Consider the following 16,658-nt stretch of genomic DNA (forward strand, 5'->3'; position numbering starts at 1 on the left):
CTGGAGGTTTGTATAGTTGGCCAGGAACCTTTGCACCACCTAGTTGAGCTCATGTGCAATACATGGGACATGGATCAACTTGGCTCAGCCCAAAGCTGCTACAAGGTTCTAGCTATTGTCTCATACCCCCTTGCTGGTCTTGAGATTCAGTGGTATCTCTGCTCCTGGATACAAGTCCACAGCTCCCTGGTGGTGTGTTTTCTTTCGCCCAGACAGATGAGTTTTAGCATGGCCTGCTGCAATTTCCCTCCGGCTAAAAGTGGTGATTTAGGCGCCGCACTGACTGCATGAGGTAGTAGGAGAGGAGAAAGCATAGTCAGTGGAGGAGGCAACTGGAGGCAATCAGTGATGCCGCTACATTAACCAAGTGGGGTTAAGGAGATGCAACTTCCCTGCCCGTGCTTACTGGTCCATGTGTCAGTTGTGAGGTGCACCTCAGGACTAATACCATTGCACACTGCACATCTGATTTTGTCCTCACCCTGCAGGGCAGGGACTGTCTGGTGGGAACAGTAGTGGCTGATGGGAATGTCATAATGTGGGACAGCTGCTGCCATCAGCTTTTTAAAGCTGTCCATCTCCCCCAGCCTGAATGTGAGCATTTGGACTCTGCCAGTCGCATAAAATAATCTTATCGGAATAGTCCCTGAGCATTTCTTTGGGTCTCCACGTCCTAAGTAAGCGTACGAATGAAACGCTCACCACTCAGTTATTTGCTATTTGGCAATTTTTCTGTATCGAAAATATATCAATTGTTACAAGCATTTTAGGCAAAACATAGTCACCCAAGTGTGAAAGTCCATATAACCTAGCGTGAACTTCAGGGAAACGGACTGAGCACACCATGTAGTTACTCCAAGTTGTTTTCCTTGCCTGTTACTTATACTAAAAGGCTGTAGGTGCAAAGTGATCTAATACTTTTCCAGTTGATGTTTGCACAAAAACAACAATTTTCCACACCTTTTATTAATGAAAATTTATTGAAATCCTGAAATTGTGTATATATATATATTTATATATTAAATATTTTTTCTTTAAATACTTTTTTTTATTTTACTTATAAAAAAACAAAGCAGAAACCTCTTTAAAACAAAGAGGATGTTGGCAAATACACAAGAAGTGATGTTTTACGATGATTCTTCTTCGTAATGAGCTACCTGCTGCTATAACTGAACAGTAAGGCCCCTTCTACACTCCTGAGTGATATGTGATGAACTCGCATTACAATCGCAAAGCGTGCTGCCCGGATCGCTCACCCCGAATGCTGCAAACTGGAACTCAACTGACATGCTGAGTCTAGAAGGGGCCTAAGAATCTAACTTAAACTCTAGTTTACTTTTTGTAAACCAATTTTTTTTTATACAAATCTAATAACACATGGAAATAGGGAGTTGAAAAGATAACATTTTCATGTTTACAAAAGAATATTGATAATTTATTATGAAAATCTTTAGAACTCGCCTACGTAAAACTCTTCTGTCTAAATGGTTTCTTCAATCTAACTGATTGCAAAGACAATGTTGCAAGGTTTAGTCAAATGGCTAATTATTATTAATAGAGGAGATGCTGGCTTTATTATACTGCAGGTTTTTCTTTTGAGAAATGATGGGCAGAAGAATTGGTAAGGGAACGTCAGAGGTGAAAAATTAACAAAGGAGGAATAGGAAGAAAGGCACATTTGACCACAACATAAGATGGGCACAATGACTTCCTAATAGTGAGGGGATTGTATGGTTAGTGTCAAATAAGCAGGGAAGAGGACAGAACTTAATGTGAGATGGCAAAAGAAGGGGAATTACATAAAACTGGAGATTGGGGAAAGGAGGTAGACAATATTAAGGACAAACAAAATGAATTAATACTTCATCTTGCTCCAAATAAATTGCACAGTACTTAGCGAAGATCATGGAATCCAAAGTGGCTCCTCTGATATTATCAGTTTACAAATACAATAAACTTCTGCTGCAGCTACAGACAGAAAGTGTGATGTCCCTCTGGCAGAGAAACAGTGAGTAAAGCTGAACTCTCCCCAATTCCATTTTAAATAAACAGAAAGTAATGGCTCCAGCATGACAAGTCCTGTCCAGTCATAAAGTATAGGGTGCCTCAAACACAGGAATAAAGCAAATTGCTAGCTGGATATCACACCGCTGATCTGTAATTCAGCAGCAATAAGGCACTCTCCAATATGAGTGTCTGCATTGCACAACCCATGCCAAGGCAGTGCCTTATTGCAACAAGGAAAGCGCAGATTCTGAAATTGGCATGAGGCTGCAGTTATGGCATGCCCCATGTCACAGATGCCTTTTCTTAGCGGACTGTATGGGGCTCCCCAAGGGTCGTTCCTGTTCTATTGACTCCATTGGGGAAGTGAAGGCACAAGGACAAAATGTTACATAATATTGCTTATGCAGGCAGGCACTAAGATACCTGCCTTGATGTCCCTCTAGCTAACCACACAAAAACACACACAATAGGTGCAATGAGATGTGTATCCCAATGAATCATGTGCTTTCAAACTTATGTGACAAGTACCAGAGATATCAAACTTCTCAAGGATATCTCTAAGAAATGCATTGGTGTGCTGCTGGCATTGACAAGAGGTTACATAGAGTAAAGGACTCCAGCCACGTGTGTCTGTCTTCAGCACATAATATTTGATCAATGAAGAATACTGATGAGAATGGTGACCAGATAAAGCAGGTGCCTTATTGCAATGGGCAAGTCATTCCCACCATTAAAAGAGGACACTTGACTTTTACATCAACCTAAACCTTCCAGTAACTGTATTCCTTATTCATTGCTAAAAGATCTGCAAAGCTGTTTGAATCAATTTTTTTTGCCAAAGTCAACTTTCTAAGACTGGAGAAATTTGTGGATAGGTGTCGGCTAGAAAGGCATACAGCAGAGTGTTTTGAATACATACATTTAGCAATTCTTAGTCTCCACAAAAAGGCAATATACATTTGCAACCTCATAATAAATTACTGTTAGCTATTAAGTCCTGTAACAGCTTTAGAAAACTATGTTTTGATCATACAGGTGTTGTACTGATCTGAATAGTTTGCATTGATTGCACCATTGTTGTTAGAATGTGCTGTACATATGCTAAGTCATTTAAAATTGGCAGCAAAATACCCTTTCTCTACAGTATGAAAACTTAAACTTATTCTACATGTCTCTTGTTGGGCATATATTTTTCTGCAGATCTCTAGCAATAGAAAAGGTCATAGGTTACAAGGGAATTTTGAAAGGAAAGGTACGTCCTCTATACCATCAACACTGGCTCCAAAAGAAATTTCTGACGATCCTTTTTGTGGCAAGGTGGTATGGGCTTTTAGATCGGCACTTCCTCCGCTTGGAAATAAAGTGAAGTCTGGAGTGAACTGCTGGGGAAAATGTGGTGAGCCGGCTGCTGGCTGAGGCAAAGAGGGTTGAGAAACAGAAATGGGTCGACCGTCTTGCCTAAGCCTGTTAAAGGGCAGATTTATGCAGCTGCTTGGGTGAGACACAATGGGAGCTGTTTGAGGAAGGAGTAGAGACCTGGAAGAACCACAGACCTGAGTGGTTCGGTTTGGACCTGGACTTAGCACTAAGGGTGAACTCCCTGGAGAGTCTGATCTCTGGCGGGGAGGTGGTAACACCCATAATGGCTCTGAAGCTCCAGGTAAAGGTTGACCTGATGATTGGTTTTGTAAGCTTTGCGATTGTCTTGAAGAGGGGATAGGGAGTTGCTGGTCAGATTTCGATAGTCTTGGTTGACAAGACGTGGCCTCTAGTTCTGGAGACCACTTTGATATGTCAAAAGGAGATGGGGTTGAGCTGGTAGGAAGTGGCTGTCGTACTGGATCCTTGTCCAAGCTGGGTACATTAGATATTGGTCTAGGACTTACACAGGCTGCGGCAGAAAAACCTGCCAGCTGATGTACATGAAAAGAGGACTGCCGTGACAATGATGCATCAGCTCCTCCTGTGTGTGAACTAAAAGGTTGTCTCTGTAGGTGTTGGAATTGCCGAGCTGTTACTCCTAATGAAGAATTTGGGGGTCGGAAGATAGTCGCTTGCAGACGCTGGTGAGTTAAAGGTATAGCAACTGATGTAGTAGCAGCTGCTGCTTGTAAAGGTGCCTGAACCAAAGGTGTCCATATTACAGGAGTTGGGGGAGTTGGGGCAGAATCTGCCTCAGAATATGTGCAGCGGGGTCCCTGTGCCATCTCACGGTCATGTTGCACAATCTGCTGAATAATCTCATTTTCCTGGTAGTTGAGTACTCCAGAGCGGAGGTCATGCTGTACCTTATGAAGAAGTAGAGAATTCTTTTTACCTGAAAAATATAAAATCAACACAATTATTGGAAAGAACATCAACATTCTAGATTGTCACCTAGCAGCCCTTACAACTCCATTCCATCTCATTTCCATCCTTAAAACTGCATTCATCCAGCCAAAACTCATTTCTTCAATTTTTCAATCACCATCAGCCTTTCTTCCTTTTTTTATTGTAGAAAAACAATAATACACCAATTCCAAAGGCACAAAGCCTTGTTCATGTTAAAATGAATCCTCCACTATATACTAAAAATAAAGCTTACAAAAACAGATGGATATATTTGAGGGAAGCTACCTAATGCCCAATTCTAATGTGTTGGCCTATAACATTCTCTCACCGCATTTTACTGTCACTCTCTTTAATCTAAACCCCACTGTTTAGAGACTTTCATAGAACACGCTTTGAGCCGAAATTTTCACCCCGCGCTTTCCAAATTCCACTTATTACCCACCACACACAGGAGCCATTGTCTGTTGCTGCTGTGGCAGTTGGAAGCTGAGCCGTCATTGGTAGCTGTTCAGCTAAAGGTGATTAATATGAGCTCTGAGCTTTGATTGGTTACTATAGGCAATGAGTAGAAGACAACTTATGTGTGAGGTAATATGGATAGGAATACAGAGATAGGGGAAGATTGTTTGAGGTAAAACTGTTCCAGTTGCCCATGGAAACCAAAGAGAGATTAGCTGTAATTTTATAAACAGCTGCGCAAAAATGAAACTTGAGGTCTGATCGGTTGCCATGGGCAACTAGAGCAGTTCTGCTCTCAGACACTTCTGTTAAATCCCCCCCCCCCCCCATAGACAAAGTGACAGAGACAGTCACTGGAATAAGAGTGCCTGAGACCGACAGTAACTGAATAAGACTGCCGGCCACAAGACAGTCTATAGATACATATAACATATTTTTGGTTAACCCACTCTATTTTGTTGTAGCTAACAGCAGTTATTTACTTATTTAGAGAGTCCCGCCCACACCCTGGGATTTTGCACTCAGCAGCCTAGGGAGTGATAGTAGCTAAAACAGCAATAAAACTGAGTAACATTGTAAAGAAAGGGGTTAAAATGATCTTTATTTTGTAAGCATCATTAGGGAATTAAGATGTGAGAATTTTCTAACGTGAGAAAACCCCTTTAATCAACAATTAGGAGAAAGCAACATTTCTGTAATTTATACCAATGCCAAACTCACCAATTCGGTCCAAGCGGTCAAGCGCAACACTTTCAAATGCCCGTCTCATCATTGGATACTCTTCCAGAACCTCATTAAAGTGGTCTACTGACAACGAGTATAATCTACAGTATGTGTCTGCTCTTACACTTGCCGTTCTTCTTCCTCGAGTTAGCAGGCAGATTTCTGAAATCAGAAGAAACATCTATCCTGTTACAAAAAGCTGTCAAATAGATACAGTGGCCCACATTTATTAAAGTGTCTGCGCAAGTTTTGTGTCGCGGCTGCAGTGTGTCCGACAAGACAGAAAAAATGTGCACCTAAAGGGGTGTGTTACTGCTTAGTCAGAGTTTGTGCCACATTTATTACTGAAATGCGCCACAATTCTGCAGCATGAACAAAAGTAAAGTAAAAGTAGAGTAAACCAAAAAGAATCATGCACACTTCCAGAGCAGTGCAAGGGGCGCCAGATTAATGAAGACAGCACACCAGTTTTGATGAATCTGGCGCACTTTGCACACTCCACTAGTTTTGATAAATGTGGGCCATTGCCTTATAAATGCATGTGCAAAATTCTGAATGCAGTGAAAATTATGAAAAAATGCAATTGCACCAGTTCTTCTGGGCTTGGATATTACAGTTTTCATTGAGCATCCCAAATGACAGGTCTACTGTCTGTATGATCACAGAGATTCCAAATTTTTAAAGGTTTTATAATGTTTTCATACATTTACAAAAATTAATCATTTAAAAATCCTGTACAAAAAAAAAACCTTCATTATTTATACTTTGGTGTATGGTCCTATGGGTAGTGTCATTTGTTGCGACTTTTGATGATGTTTTCAATGCTACCATTTTGGGGACTTTACAGCCTTTTGAATTTCTTATATTTTGCAACATGGCAAAAAAGTGGCATTTTCGACTTTGGGTGCTATTTTCAGTTACAGGGTTAAATGCCGGGAAAAACGTTTATATAAAAGATCTGTCCATGATTTTTACTGTTTGTTTATATTTATATCAGTTTTAGGGAAAGGGGGTGAATTGAATTTTTTTTAAAATTTAATTACATTTTTTAAATTTATTTTTAATTTTATTTTTATAATAACTACATTATTGTATTACTACTGCAATATATAGCTCATGTGCAATTTTTATAATCAGTACAACATGTTGTGTATATCTATATAGGTTACAACTACTTGTAACTCAATCTATGTTACCATGTATATATGTCCCCTAAATTGCCGAACTAACCAATACCTTTTGTTTATATGCCTTTTTTTATCCATCCTTTGATATTTTTAACTTAGTCTTTGTTCACTTGGGAAAGGGGTACTTTACCGCGAAACACCTTGTGTTTATAAGACCTCAATAAAATATTCCTCACATCTACTTCTGAGTGTGCCATCCCTTTGGACAAAAACCACAAACTTCTTCTACAGACAGAATTGTGGAGCATGTCAGTAATAAATGTGGCACTAACACACTTCTTCAGGTGCACATTTTTTCTTGTTGGACACATGTGCAAACAATTTGCACGTTCTTTTCACTGCCAATTTAGACAGAAAATTGGTACACTTTAATAAATGTGGCTCTTTCGTCAGACTGTTCCTGACTGTTCTTTGGAGATTAAACGGCTTCTACACATATTTTAGAAGTGTCTGCGCTGGAATTTTGCCGCGTGCAATCATTTTGTGACGCAACTGCGGTGGCTTCCACGCAACACAAATTAGAAGGCGTGTCGTCGGACTGTCCAACTGATTCCGACTGAATGCGGGATTTAACTTTCAAATTGTGTCGCAAGCCCAAGCACTTACATGCACCACTAAGAAGATGGTGAACTCTGTAGGACCTTAGCGGGGAAGCGACACATGCATGATGTTGGACGCACAACCTTAGTGAATCGCGGCAGAGTGCATTATCATCGGACAATGCACTTTCGGTGAACTCCAGCGGCCCCAATGTGCCCCATTGTGTACTAAAACTAAGTAAAGGAACAGTCCACGGAGAAAAACTAAGTAAATGCTCAGGAACAATGGAGCTGGAGAAAAAATAACTGTGTTGTAAAAAATAGAGTGACAACTATAGAACAATACAAAGTGTTGAAGTTGTTTAAGTATCATAGTATATAGGGCCGGAAAAAGACGTAAGTCCATCAAGTCCAACCATTAAGAATTAAATAAATGTTTTTTCCCCATAGCCCGTGATATTTTTGCTCTCTAGAAAGTCATCCAGTCCCCTCTTGAGAGTCCGCCATAACAACCTCCTGTGGCAAAGAGTCCCATAGTCTCACTGCTCTTACAGTAAAGTGGTTAAAAGTTCTCTTTAACCCATTAATGCACCATTTGTACATGAATGTCATGGTGCCATTAAGGGTTTATGGAGAGAGCCTACTAGCTCAGCTGTCTTCATACAGGAAAGGCGACTGCTGTATTATATAGATGATGCCTATAAAACTTCATTACAGGCACCTTACACCTGATCATTGCAGTCTGGGACTAAATTAAAGCATCCAGAGAGCTTCACCAGACGTTACAGTGGGCACAGGGGTCCATCTTTAAATAGGGGTCGTCTGTAAGTCAGGTGTCCCTAATTAAGGGACCGCGTGTACTGAACAGAATAGCATAATAATGTATGTATTCAAATTTCATTTAGGTCCACTTATATCCATGGGGTACACATTCTATTTACATTATTGTAATATATATTATGGATGGGCACTGTAAATTCTATATATTGTGTCAGATTTTTTTATCATCATTTTATATTGACCATGATTATGTCACAAAATGTATGTGTTATGATGATGTCACTGATGGCACCTCTGCAATGGCGAATCTTCATATGGGCGGTATGGGCGGCACCCGGGGGCCTTTGGCTTACGAGGGGCACACGTCCACCAAACCAAAGATGAAGATCTGCCATTGGTCAGAGCAGCCGTCTTCATCTTAAAATAAAAAACCTCTATACCCACCTTCAGCTCCTTCTCCCTGCGGCTCTCTCTTCTTCTCCTGCCTGTGCGCATCCTATGATGCGGTGGTTTCAGGCTCGCGTGACGTTATAGGTGAGTATAGAAGTTTTTTTATTTTCAAGAGGGCTCTGCTATGTACATTTCTTTAATGCTAAAGGGGTAAGCTCTGCAGTGGACATTTGTGTAGAGGGGATTTCTGCTGTGGACATTTCATCATGGGGGGGCATTTGCTGTGGACATTCCTTTAAAGGGGAGCTCTGCTGTTGTAATTTCTTTAAAGGAGGGCTTTGCTGTGGACATTTCTGTAAAGGAGGGCTCTGCTGTGGACATTTCTGTAAAGGGGGGCTCTGCAGTGGACATTTCTGTAAAGGAGGGCTCTGCTGTTGACATTTCTTTAACCCCTTTGCACACTTGGACATAATAATAATAATAATGTCCCTGTATATTATAGTTGACACCTATGCTCTAAAACTCGCTGTGGTCATGCTTGAAAGTGTCTTCCCCTATGGATCAGATCCCCTATGCTTACCGGGGGATCGGATCCTCTTCTGGGAAGCCCCAAGGTCTGCCGGTTGCCCAATGTCTCTGGCAGTCAGATCACTCCCGGATGTGACTGTAAACTGTCTGCGCATGCGTCTCCATGCCAGACAGTTTACACTGCTCTTCAATTAATTAGTATTGTAGAGCAGTGTATTGGACTTGAACCAGCGATCAGAGCATCAAGTTCAAGTTGGTATCAGTAAAAAAAAGTTTAAAAAAGTGAAGTTTAAAACATTGAAATAAATAAAAATATAAGCAACGATGTCACTTTCCCATAAAAAACACTTAATAAAGTATAAAAAACACAACCCGCCCCCACATATTTGGTATTGCCGCATCTGTAACAACAGAATCTGTAATACAACAGAATCATTACCACACGGTAAACGCCCCTGAAAAACATTATGAAAATAGATAATATTTAATTAATACCCTTAAAAAAAATGCTCCAAAAAGTGATAAAAAATGTTATGCAATCTAAAATAAGACCACTAAAAGAACAACTCTTCTTGCAAAAAATAAGCCCTTAAACAGATTTGTCAGCCAAAGAATAAAAAGGTTTTTCTTTTGAAAAGATGGTGATGCTAAATTTAACAACATGTGATGCTAAATTTAACAACAATAAAAGAATTATTTTCCCAATTTTTTTAAAAACCCAAGATATTTCCCAAAAATTGATCATTTTAATTTCTTCCACCAACAAAGCGTTAATAAAATCTCACTAATTAGCTATAATGCCCTCAAATTGTGTACCAGAAAAGTGCATCTCATGTGGCAAAAGAAATAATAGGTCCACATAAAAAAAAAAAAAATAGCTTGTACAATTTGACAATGCAAATCTGCTGTGGATGGCGCCTCTTTCCATCCTATGCCCGGTCTTGTGCCCATACAGCAGTTTACCACCACATATGGGGTATCAGTGCATTCAGGAGAAATTGGGTATCAAACTTTGTGGACCTTTTTTCATTTAATTCATTGCAAATATTTAATTTTACACCCAAAATTAATATATTGTCCAACAATATTACAATGTGTAGACAGCTCCTCCATTTTGTTTTAACCCTTATAAAACAGGGTTAAAAAACTTGTCAGAAGTGCTTTTTCATTACGGCGTGTAGCTTCCATAACGCTGTATTTTACTAGTCTTGCTATTATTTAGGTCTCTCACAGTCATTTGAAAGTTGAGCAGGTTCCTCAAAATACAGGTTTTGGTGATTTTCCAAAAAATGTGAAAAATGGCACCCAAATTCTAAGCCTCATAACATTCTAGTAAAATACGTGGAATGTTAAAAAACCATGCCAAACTCCAAGTGGAGATTTTATGAATTCGGCAATAAGGCCAATACAATACTAGCACGTCATCTTAAACAATAAAAACCGTCACAGGCCCCGTATGCCATTAGAGATAAACATGGTAATTTACAATACCACCATACAAAAATAGCCAAATTCTTCCACTCCTACTACCCCACTCTTTACTCTCTAGATTCTGCTCTGTGCTCCTCAAAGCGGAACACTACGTTAGATCTTTATTTATCTTTATGCCCTTTGCCCCAACTGTGGCCCGAGGCACTGGCTCACCTGAATCAAGACATTATGGCGGCGGAAATAGAGGACACAGTGAAGAGCCTGCCTGGGGGCAAGGCCTCTGGCCCCGATAGGCTTACTATAAAACTTTCCTCCCTCTCTTGCTTCCTAATATGACCAAGTTATTTAACAGATTTCTCTGGGGTGGGCCAGTTCCCCAGATGATGCTTTCTTCACACGTTATTGTGATCCCCAAGAAGGGGAAACACCCATCTGAGTGCTCTTGCTATAGATCTATCAGCTTGCTGAACGCTGATCTTAAAATTTTTACCAAACTTCTGGCCAACAGACTGGGCGACTGGCTCCCACAGCTGATACACAAAGACCAAGTGGGATTTGTTATGTTCAGACAGATGGGAGACAATACCCATCGTTCCATTGACCTTATAGATTTAGTCCGGAAAACAAAATCAGATGCTCTGCTCCTTAGCCTGGACGCAGAAAAGGCTTTTGATCGCTTAAATTGGCACTTTATGTTTAGAACACTCGCCCATTTTGGATTCCGTGGGCCATTTATGGAGGCATTACATGGTCTGTACGCCTCACCTATGGAACTAATTAGACTTACCCATGCCCACTCCCTCCCTCTACCCATTTGCAACTGGACACGTCAGGGTTCCCCCCGTCTCCCCTATTGTATGTACTGAGCATCAAACCTTTAGCAGCACTTATCCGAAACAGTCCTGATGTTAAGAAAATCACAGTAAGAGAAAAGCAGTTTTAAATTGCCCTGTTTTCTGATGATGTTTTGCTTACTATTACAGATCCCCTAATAGCACTGCCAAATCTACACTCTATCATTGTGGACTATAGTGTGATGTCAGAATATAAAATAAATCATACCAAGTCAGAAGCCCTACCACTAAATCTACCCGCCCCACTATTACAGTCCCTACAAGCTAATTTCCATTACTCTTAGCGTGGCTCCTCCCTCAGATATTTAGGGATAAGACTCACCCCTTCTGCGTCTTCTGTGTATAAAGAAAATTTGCCGCCTTTGGTTCAAGAAGTAAGGAAACAATTGCAAAGCTGGCACCCCAAAAACTAAACCCTCTGATACCGGATGTCTGTTTCATGGAGCCTCTCTGTTCTATATATTGGGACCGTCCGCTTATACAATCCTTTTGGAATGATTGTCAGGCTATATTAGAAGAGATCCTTGGATTTGAGCTGGAAAGAGACCCAGGTTGCATTCCTATTCGGCCTCCCACCTCGGGAACTGGGAAAATCCCACTCTAAACTTCGTGCAGCAAAGACCCTGATTTCTGCATTCTGAAAATGGGACGCCCCTCCCTCCCAAATGGATTTAGGTGCCCACATACATCATATGCTGACATTGGAATCTGTGACCACAAATATGAAAGGTCGGATCACTGCATGACCGGGATGCAATATTTTTAACTGTATATTATTATATCTCAACCATACTGCACCTGTCTGGTAATGTACTTTTTTACTATTCAATAAAATGTAAGTTGGAAAAAAAAAAACCATGACAACATAAAGCAGACATTTATATACGGAATAAATACGGTATAGTATAAGCTGACACGAGTATAAACCGAGGCACCCAATTTAAAAAAAAAAACCTGGAAAACTTATTGACTCGAGTAAAATCCTAAGGTGGGAAATGCATTTGGTCACAGACTCCCCAGTATATATCCAGCAAGCAAATGCCCCCCCAGTATATAGCCAGGTCCTGCCCCCTAATATATAACCAGTAGACCCCTGCCCTCAGTAAATAGCCAGCAGCCCCCAATTATATAACCAGCCCCCTAGTTTATAGCCAACCCCGTCTCCTCATATATAGCCAGCAGTCCTCTTGTATATAGCCAGTGCCTGCCCCCTCGTATATAGCCAGCAGCCCCCAGTATATAGCCAGCAGCCCCCTTGTATATAGCCAGTTCCTGCCCCCCAGTATATAGCCAGTTCCTGCCACCCAGTATATAGCCAGCAGCCCCCGCTACCCCGAAATAAAAACAAAACATCCCTGTACTCACCTTTCCGATGCACCCCTGTAAGTGCTTTTCTGTATTTAGCTCTGTCTTCTGCTCCCCGCGCAGTCCCGTCACATACACTGTGATGTCAGCCTCTTGCATGGTGTTTACGACGAGACCACGAGAGGAGCAGATGATGGAGTCGGAGCTGAAGACAGATGAGTACCTGCGGGGGGGAGTCGGAATGGTGAGTACAGAGGTTTTTATTTCATAGACTTGAGTATAAGCCAAGTTAGGGTTTTTCAGCACATTTTTTCAGCAACTTAATTCTGACAAAAGTAAAAATAAATTACATTTCTATGAAAATGTACACATGAAAGGCAGACATTGCTTTTCAACCATGTTTCAACAGAATTTAAAAAAAAAAATAAAACGCATGAAACAGGCCGGAACAGAAATGATGGTCCATCAAGAAAAATTTGAGCAAAGGGACATGTTAAAGCAAGGTATGTCCACTAGTTAGCATCACAGATTTCTACAATCTTGCTTCTGTGATCATTGTGGGGTTTTCTTTCATTAAATGACAGGTACCAATAATTTATAATATGGTAATTAATGTCAATTCTTATGTGTTTATTGCTGGGGAATGTTAGCCCAATCTGGCCCAGCCTTACCAACTAACACCCCTCCATGTAATCCCTGTATATGAATATATTTTTGTGACATGCAGCATAAATTGTATAAATTTACTTACCACCAAAGTAGGACCCATCAGCAAGTTTTGTCTCTTTACTGCCTTTGCTCAAGATGCTGACAACGCCATGCTGCAGAAAAAACATCTTCTTGCCAACTGTTCCCTCTCGAATAAGATAGTCTCCTGGCTGAAATACCTCAAATCGTAACTTTGTAAGCATTGAAGTCACAAAATTAGGGTCAGCATTGGCAAAAAGTGGCATAGATGCCACTAGCTTACGGCAGTTAAAATTTATGATCTCCTATTGAAAAAGCACAGGATACAGAGAAACAATTGAATGTACATTCCATCAAATAAAATGAAATATTATTTTTTGGGGTGAACTAAAATCTCCAAATATTCTCCGAGATAGTATCACAGATCAAAGTCTAGCTTTTCTGCGTCAAATCTGTTTTTATGTAGAAAACAACACTTTGGCACTACAGGTTATGTTGCCCCAAACGTGAAACATAAGTTTCCTAATAATCAATTGTTACTATTATTTATGTTTTTGGTGCTGGAAGGTGAACAGTACAACCATCTTTTGAACTCATTTGCAGTTATCTGACCGCATCTAAGAAATAACTTGCAAAGAGGCCAAAGGTCTTATGGTCACTCAGCTCTTTCATCTACAAGTCATAGACCAACAGAAGAAAGAGGCATGGTGTTGAAGGAGTAGGCGGATAACTTAGTCTGGACAGGTTGTATCTTAAAGAATCCTGCTCTTCATTTTATCTAGACTTGGATTTCCAAAGACAAAACAGAATTGCAAGGCCTGAAGAGAACATTTTACCTCATCAGCACTTTTATATTTAAATAAATTTACAAATATATTGAGTTTATGACTTTTTTCCATTTCCAGAGCATATTAAATATTGAGGCAAAAAGTGGCGCATCTGGGATTCTTTTCTATAGGGGAAATAAATTATGGCTTCTCCACCAGTTTACTGGCGGAAAATCCACATAATCTCCCTTTTCCTACCAGTTTCAGGGTTTCTCTGTCCCGCATGCCACTATGAATGTGTCAGAGCGGGAGCAAGGTGGGTGAGGGCGTGAAAGCCCGGCCCGTCAAATTTAGTATAGTGTCTGCTGGAAAACTGTCCAAGACTATAGTAGTAGAAAACTCCGCCAGTTCCGATATGGTCTTAGAAGATGAAGCTTCTTGGTGCACATTAGCGCAGGACCGCAGACAGGGGTATGTTATAACAAGGGCATTATAAACACCAGTCTAAGGGTAGCAAAGATTGTACTGTAAAGAATTGTGCCATTAGGTGGATGCATTCATGTATACAGATAATACAGCACTCATTCAGAATTCATATGACACCATCATATATTTCCAATTATAATATCAGCATTTATAGTTAAAATATATGATCTCCAATCACATTCTAATTTGGTGCAGCTGATTGCCAAGGCTTAAATATCACAGATCTGTAGTGATCATCTGATTGCCAAGAGGTCTACACTTAGAAAAGAATTATCCTGATGCTTCTAATAATATACAGCAGATGTGTTGTCTCACCAGGGCTTAGCAGAAACATGACACAAAATCTTCTGTGGTAATGACAATATATCCCTCTAGATCAGAATGCCTTTACTCTTTTTTACATTGCATTTGTCATATACGATTTTGCTTGTATATGTTGTAAGTATTTTACAGTGTTGCAATATATAATAGCTGTAAGAAGACATGAACATCTCACCTCCCTTAGAGGCTCACTCAGCTCGCCCAGAATACTTTCTTCATCAAACATTTTTCCTTGGTAGCGATGTTCGTAGAAGTCATGGATTCGTTGACGCATATCAGCTGGGAGCTTGTGAAATGACATGTACTGTTCCACTTGTTTGTACTGAAAATAGAGGTAAAATACATGTATTTAACATACTAAAAAGAAGAATTTGCTGGATTTCAAAATTTATCGGTAGTTTTTTAATACAGGATGTCCTCATGTTACATACAAGATAGGTTCCATAGGTTTGCTCTTAAGTTGAATTTGTATGTAAGTCAAAACTGTTTATTTTAGAATATGACAATTATTGTTTCAAATTTTTTTTGCTGTAATTGGACCAAGGATTATCAATAAAGCTCCATTACATACACCTTACAGCTGATCATTGCAGCTTGGGACTAAAGTAATAGCATCCAGAGACCTTCACCAGAGGTCACAGGTATCAGAGGGGTCCGTCGTTAACTAGGGGTTGTCTGTAAGTCGGGTGTTCTAAAGTAGAGGACCGCCTGTATATGCAAAGGCACAGCATGCCACCTCTATTCTAATTAATGGCTCATATTTATTTCAGGCCCTTGCTGATGAAAACAAACAGAGAGAACATAAAGCTTTAAAACCTATTAAAGCAAAGACTGGATATTTAAAGGGATTCCGTCAAAGACGGAATTTACCTACTTGAAGTAAGTGCTATACTGCATAAGGCTATGTCCACACGCGTCACCCATGCCTTTGTTTTTATTTTTCAGAAGTTACTTTTGGGGGCGTAAGCGGGACACCTCAGGGAATCAGGATCCAACACCACAGCAATAACATTCCCCCTGCTACACTTCCCCCACCCAGCGGCTTTTTTCATCTTTTCCCCTTCAGCTATTTCACGCCTGGGTCCTGCGAGTTGTGTAGCTGCAGCTCTGAAGTTCTCTGCCTAAGCACCTCAGCCCAATTTGCCTTAGTGAGGTTTGGACTTTGAATGACATAGCCCAAGCTAAAACAGGATGACAGATTTCCATAATTTGCGTTTCCTGTATATACTAGTTAAAGATATTGAATTATATGGTTCCCATGCAAAATAATTTCTCATCCAATCAAACTACACTTTTTTCTGTCAAACACTAAATAATCTTGACACAGTGCTCTAGTGATAGCTGTAAATATTGCCTTCTTATGCCAAATTTTTAATGACAACCAATGCAGTGTTTAACATTTTACAGTGTGTTAGACATTTTGTATCAATTACACAGATGCAATATACCAAAAAAATCTGAATAGATTCTATACTATCAAATCTAACCTGTTTGTAACTCCATAAATCTGACACATTAACATTCAGCGATTCCTTAAAGGAAACCTACTGTTTGGATGGTACTTTCTAAAGCAGATACAGCTGTACATACTTTCAAACTATGCAAATTAACCCTGGAGAACTTATTATATGCATTTGCCATTGCTGCTGTAACTTGGAGGGGCTATGGTGATGCCCCCCAGAGCACTTGAGATTAATTTGTTCAAAGTAGAGCTTAAAAGATAATTTCATGAACATATCCTGCATCAGTGTTGCCTGAAGATCTATAGTTGGAGCTGCATAGATTTCCTTTAAAAATTGTTATTGCTTTGAATCTTGCAGAGCTCACAGAAAAGTATGTTAAGCTGTGTTAGGATTGGCAGAT

The 16,658-nt window shown here is 40.1% G+C and overlaps 1 protein-coding gene across 1 annotated transcript in view; it reads right to left on the reverse strand.

Moving 5' to 3' along the window:
* Window positions 1–992: 992 nt before the first annotated feature.
* HCN4 (hyperpolarization activated cyclic nucleotide gated potassium channel 4) overlaps window positions 993–16,658 on the reverse strand; it is a 119,176-nt gene continuing 103,510 nt past the window's right edge. Inside the window, exons 5-8 of the mRNA XM_072147826.1 lie at window positions 14,971–15,117; window positions 13,286–13,526; window positions 5,518–5,682; window positions 993–4,324 (exon numbers count right to left, since the gene is read on the reverse strand). Coding sequence (XP_072003927.1) covers window positions 3,228–4,324; window positions 5,518–5,682; window positions 13,286–13,526; window positions 14,971–15,117 — 1,650 coding nt within the window. The 3' untranslated portion in view covers window positions 993–3,227. The remainder of the gene's footprint in view (window positions 4,325–5,517; window positions 5,683–13,285; window positions 13,527–14,970; window positions 15,118–16,658) is intronic.

The sequence above is a fragment of the Engystomops pustulosus genome, chromosome 4, assembly GCF_040894005.1.
Source record: "Engystomops pustulosus chromosome 4, aEngPut4.maternal, whole genome shotgun sequence".
Lineage (NCBI taxonomy): Eukaryota > Metazoa > Chordata > Amphibia > Anura > Leptodactylidae > Engystomops > Engystomops pustulosus.